The 6,000-nt window shown below is 33.9% G+C and overlaps 1 protein-coding gene across 1 annotated transcript in view; it reads left to right on the top strand.

Annotated features, from left to right (window-relative positions):
- The window catches only part of CPNE8 (copine 8), a gene marked incomplete at both ends in the record, with an annotated part of 219,565 nt that overhangs the window by 204,665 nt on the left and 8,900 nt on the right, over positions 1 to 6,000 (top strand). Inside the window, 2 exons of the mRNA XM_079714215.1 lie at positions 2,643 to 2,745; positions 4,275 to 4,332. Of these exons, the coding sequence (XP_079570341.1) occupies positions 2,643 to 2,745; positions 4,275 to 4,332 (161 nt within the window). The remainder of the gene's footprint in view (positions 1 to 2,642; positions 2,746 to 4,274; positions 4,333 to 6,000) is intronic.

Consider the following 6,000-nt stretch of genomic DNA (forward strand, 5'->3'; position numbering starts at 1 on the left):
GCAGCAACATGCATGGATCTACAGATTGTCATTCTGAATGAAGTAAGTCAGGCAGAGAAAAACACATATCATATGATATTTCTTATATGTTGCATCTAAAAAAATAGTACAAATTGACTTATTTATAAAGCAGAAATAGAGTCACAGATGTAGAAAATAAACTTACGGTTACCAAGGAGGAAAGGTGAGGGAGAGGTAAAATTGTGAGATTGGGATTGACACATATACACTACTATATATAAAATATATAACTAATAAAAAGCTACTGTAGGGACTTCCCTGGTAGCACAGTGGTTAAGAATCCACCTGCCAGTGCAGGGGACACGGGTTTGAGCCCTGGTCTGGGAAGATCTGACATGCTGTGGAACAGCTAAGCCCATGCACCACAGCTACTGAGCCTGCGCTCTAGAGCCCACGAGCCACAACTACTGAGCCTGAGTGCCACAACTACTGAAGTCCACACGCCTAGATCCCATGCTCTGCAACAAGAGAAGCCACCCAATGAGAAGGCCGCACACCACAATGAAGAGTAGCCCCTGCTCACCGCAACTAGAGAAAAGTCCAAGCGCAGCAACAAAGACCCAAGGCAGCCAAAAATAAATATTAATTAATTAATTTAAAAAAAAGAACCAACTGTATAGCACAGGGAACTCGACACAATAGTGTGTATTGGCCTATATGGGAAAAGAATCTAAAAGAGAATGGATATATATATATATATAATTATATATATATATAATTGATTCACTTTGCTGTACAGCAGAAACTAACACAGCATTGTAAATCAACTCTACTCCTATAAAAATTAATTTTAAAAAAGTAAACATCCCCCCCAGAAAAAGGATCAGTTAAGCCACTTGAAGTGATATTCATAAGATTGCATAAGGCTCAACTTTCCATCTTCTCACCATTTTCAATACATAATTTGTCATGAAAAGCATAAAAGCCATAGAGTTGTACTCATAGAAGTTTTTCTCAATATTTATAACCTCCTGTTAATCACATGAAATATAATCCTTATGTTTTTGAAGCATAGTCAGTAAAAAATGCTTTTTAAAAATAATGGGTATTTAAAAATTAAAAAATGAATTCCTGAGGGAGATTATCCTACTTCTTTTCTTAAGAAAAAAAATTTAAGCATAAAATAGGAGAGTAGGTTCATACCTGCTTTGGATTTTTTCATTGCTGTGTTACCATCAAATTAATACAAATTCCTTAGTGTCGAAGATCAATTGTTCAACATTGTGAGAGCATTTTTGACTATATGTTGTAGAACAGTTCAATGCTATTTTTAACTGGCTCCTCAGTATATGAACATATCACTTGCTGTTTTCTCTTCATCAATCTATAAAATTACCAATCATTTTATTAACAGCATGAGCAATTATTATTTTCTCTTGTCTATGGCAAAGTTGTGAATATTTTCTTGTTCATATAGTTATAAATTCTGCTTTACAAGAAATAAGTTTTCCCCTGTCATATTATGCTATTGGTTTTTCCCCAAACTATTCAAAATTTATTATTTAGAGTCCATCAGGTACTGAAAGATTTTCATTGGTAATCAATAGAAGTTTCTTGAAACCAATTTTTCTGTGATTTACTTGATGATTTTTTAGGAAAGTAGACCAAAGTCTTCTTGTTAACTATTTATCTCCTACAAGCACTACAGTGCTTGCTCATTACTAGATATGACTGGCATACTAGTTGTGTACTAAAAATCATAAAAGTCATTCTATTGAGAATATAATCTAGATACCCATAATAGTAGAACACAATGGAAAAAAAGAGACAAAATATAGTCCTAAAATTCTCCTCTAAATGTCTGAGTATTATTTGGTGAGAATTCTGCACTAGAATACAAAAAACAAGTACTAGAATATGTTCTTATTACATACCTAATTTTTGTCTTTGTTTGCTATAATTCTCCTTCCCATCTTTCACCAATTTAACACGTATTAAGAATTGGAACTATAGCTATGTCAAAAAGTGTTTCTTCTGTTGCATTTTTTTATTAAGGTGAAATTCACATGACATAAAACCAACCATTTTAAAGTTTACAGTTCAGTGACATTCAGCATATTCACAATGTTGGGCAATCATCACTGCTATCTAGTTCCAAAACAAAAATCATAATCACTTATATAATCTACCATATATAAAATCTACCAGTTATATAACTGTATAAATATTTACTACCATATGTGAAATTTCTTTATTAACAATACAAAGTTGCATTATCATTATTTTAAAGATGAGAAAATAAAGTTCAGATAGCTTATGTAATGTTATACTGAAGATCATACACATAATATGTTGCTTAGCCAGGATGTCTATTTCCAAAAGCTGTAGCCATTCCTCTGTGCTAGCATACCATCGAGCTCACCTTTTATTAGTGAATGAATTTCTAAGGCAGCCAGGCATTTCTTTGTGCCAACATGCAGTAATGTTGCTGTTATTCTAGTGTGCTATTTCAGAAAAAAATGCATATTTGAGTGTTTTCATATATAGGCTCCTAAGATATATTTAAATATTTTCTTGAGATTAAAATGTTTGTTGGCTATTCCAAATTATATTTAGCAACTATCATGTCGAGAGGAAATGTTTTATTTTGTGGTATTCTTTACCTTTTCTTTGCCTTTCAGATATGCTTCTTCTGTGAAGGATGGCTCCCAGTATTTTGTGCTACTGATTGTGACAGACGGTGTTATCTCAGATATGGCTCAAACTAAGGAGTCCATAGTTAATGTAAGTAGGAGTCATTCAGTCTTGGGCTGGCTAACTGAATGCATGGTGCTACTTAGGTTGACTAACTAGAGTCTACTTAGTTGACTTAAGAGTGAAACAAAATGCCCATGCCTTTGCAGCCAATTGCATTATCCAGAAAACTCACACACATTTGTAGCATTCATCCATAAGGACCAAACTAAGAGGTGTGAATAATTGGGTTGTAACAAAATTGTTTCCAAAAAATTAAAATAAAATAATAGCATCACCTTCATGTGCATTACTGTGTTTATCTTGATTAGTTTGTTGTGCTTGTATATAGTTTGTACAATTTATACAGAATATTTCTTTAACATTTACATTTACAGTAATAGTTGCAGGAGAACTGTGCTAATTTCTATATTTATAGAACTGGATAAGGACTAACATTGATTCAAAATCCATTTTTCTCATTATTCCTAATTATGTGTTATATTTATGATTCATTGTCTTCTTTATTACACTATAATTTATAACATCTATATTTACTAGACTACAACCTCTAAAATTATATCTATTTTTACTTACTTTTCTATACTCAGGTTTAGCAATGTTTGACACAAAATAGACATTAGTAAAAATGGGCTGTGTGAAAGAATTGTTTATCATACTTCATAATTATTAATAGCATAGGGAAAATATAATTAGCTGTTTGTGTGAGAAAAAAATAGTTACATGTGGGGAAAAAAATCAAATGTTTATAGACATACACTTAGCAAAACCAAACTCAAAAAGGAAGAGAGGTAGAATCTTGCACATTTACTTGTTTGTTTATTTGGTTTTAACTAGACACACTGGGTTGGATTTGTCTTGATTTCCTTTATGTTCTGATCAGTGGCATTAGCATCCTCTTTAAAATATGGACTTAGTAATTTAGGTTTAAACTAACAGAACATGCACTGAGGAACAGTTATTCATAATTCAGTGAACTTCACAGCTGAAGATGTGGTTGCTATGCTGTTCCACCTATCTGTTGGTGGATCTTATATTCTTACCATAAAATTATTTTATCATACTAATAATAACTTTCTATAATTATCATTTGTATTCACTCATTTACTATGAAAATTGCTTGCCTAACCATAGCTATAAATGAAATAGAGTACTACTTTTTCACAAATATGGTACCTTTTTTTCCCTTTTAGCAACTGAAAGATTTTTGAGTGGAGAGAGAACATGGAAAAAGAGACCAAAGGTACCCAGAATAAGCTTAGGAATATTTTGTCTGAGAATAGCAAGTGAAATCAGATGCTCAGTACTTTTTTAAAAAGTATTATCCAAGACTGGTCATTCCTGAAGAACATCCCACTGAATTAGCATATGTACAGAGTTCAGAAAGGATAAGAGTGGAATCAAGTATATTATTGTGTTAATTTTAAATATGTTCAAAACTATTTTAATGAACATCTGTGAAAAATATCAAAACTCAGGATATTTCTTTCTTCTTAATTCTTAGTTGTTTTCTCAATTCAGTTTCTTAATTGTGAACTAACTGTGTGTTCTCTTTGAAGGCTTCAAAACTTCCAATGTCAATAATTATAGTAGGTGTTGGGCCAGCAGAATTTGATGGTGAGTAATAAAATTTCAATAGTATTCCTTGGGAGTTTATTTAATCTGACTCATTATGAACTTAGGTTTCTATCACTCTTTTTTTTTGCATATAAGGATGTGAGTGTGCATATGGATTTGTATACAGTGTCCATGTACATATAGACATAAATATAAATATTACATGATTGAGTCTATTAAGGTGAGTAAATTAAAAGGATGTCTTCTGAGTAGGACATTATCTCTCTAGTATAGGATAATTCAACATGTAGCTTTCTGGGGTTTTGTTTGTTTGTTTTTTTGTTTTGTTTTGTTTTGTTTTGGTACACAGGCCTCTCACTGCTGTGGCCTCTCCTGTTGTGGAGCACAGGCTCCGGATGTGCAGGCTCAGCGGCCATGGCTCACAGGCCCAGCCACTCTGTGGCATGTGGGATCTTCCCGGACTGGGGCACGAACCCCTGTCCCCTGCATTGGCAGGCGGACTCTCAACCACTGCACCACAAGGGAAGCACGCTTTCTGTTTTATTAGAGATGGCGTGTACCACAAAGTATTTCTTAAGACCGAGTGATAAATTGAGTTTTTCTTCCCAAGGCAAAATACACTCTGGATTCCCTAAAAACTTTTAAGAATGAGCACTAAATTAATAAACCACTAGGTTGTATAATAGAAATATTAACACAAGCATAATAATGGATTTTCAGACCTTGGCTACTTGATAGGCATTATCTTTATAAATATTTAAGTTCTGTCATATGAAAGAGCAAAGTATAATGAAAATGGAATTGACCATCTGAAATTTAATGAGACTTTATATAATTATGCTAAATTCACTTACTGGGTAGTTTTCTGTTTGGGCTCAAGCCATCTTCAAATGCCAATTAGTGTGACGGGTGTTTGTGTGACTACTGATCTGGGTAAACTTCTCTAAGGATAGCCTATTCCTCATCACCTGATGAATTCCTTTAAGAGAACTCTATGCTAGACATCAACTGCATAACCACAGAACATTCACCTGGTTCAGGTCTTTTTACATTAATGATGACAGTATTTAGCTTGGAACTTTAGAAATGAGAATAATTTTAGAATATTTGGAACAACTTTTGGTATGCTACAGGCTAATTTAGGCACATAGGTGGCTAATTGTCGTATGATCATCACTAGGATGATTCTTGCTTAACCACCAGTGCCTCCTCCATAAGAATAGTATAGATCTCTCAGTCTCAGGTAAAACAACACAAGCAGTTATATTGCTGATCCTGGAAATTCTTTCCTTTGATTCCATGCTTGGCTGGTCACAATTTGCATCATTATAATCTTCCAGTTTCTGAAGCAGAAGTCATTTTAGCTCCTGCTAATATTTTCTGTTTCTCTGAATATTTACATCTGTTTACATTGTCCATCAGGCATGAATCTGAGATACCACTCTGGAGTCAGGAAAGCTAAGACACATCTTTCTTGTTAACACTTTGTGTACTTGATCATCTGCATTGAGCAGTGATAGACTGTGGCTCACAAACTTCACTGATTGCTAGGTTAAAATAACTCAAGATTTCTTCTTCAGTTACTAATTTGCTTTTGCATCTCAAGTATGCACTTCTCGTTGGGTACATTCCAGGTCTCCCAGACTCCTATGGAAGGCCGTTGTTAGGTGTAAGCCCTGTCACTTGTTCCCCAACAGCTCCCACACA

This window comes from Hyperoodon ampullatus, assembly GCF_949752795.1.
Source record: "Hyperoodon ampullatus genome assembly, chromosome: 11".
NCBI lineage: Eukaryota > Metazoa > Chordata > Mammalia > Artiodactyla > Ziphiidae > Hyperoodon > Hyperoodon ampullatus.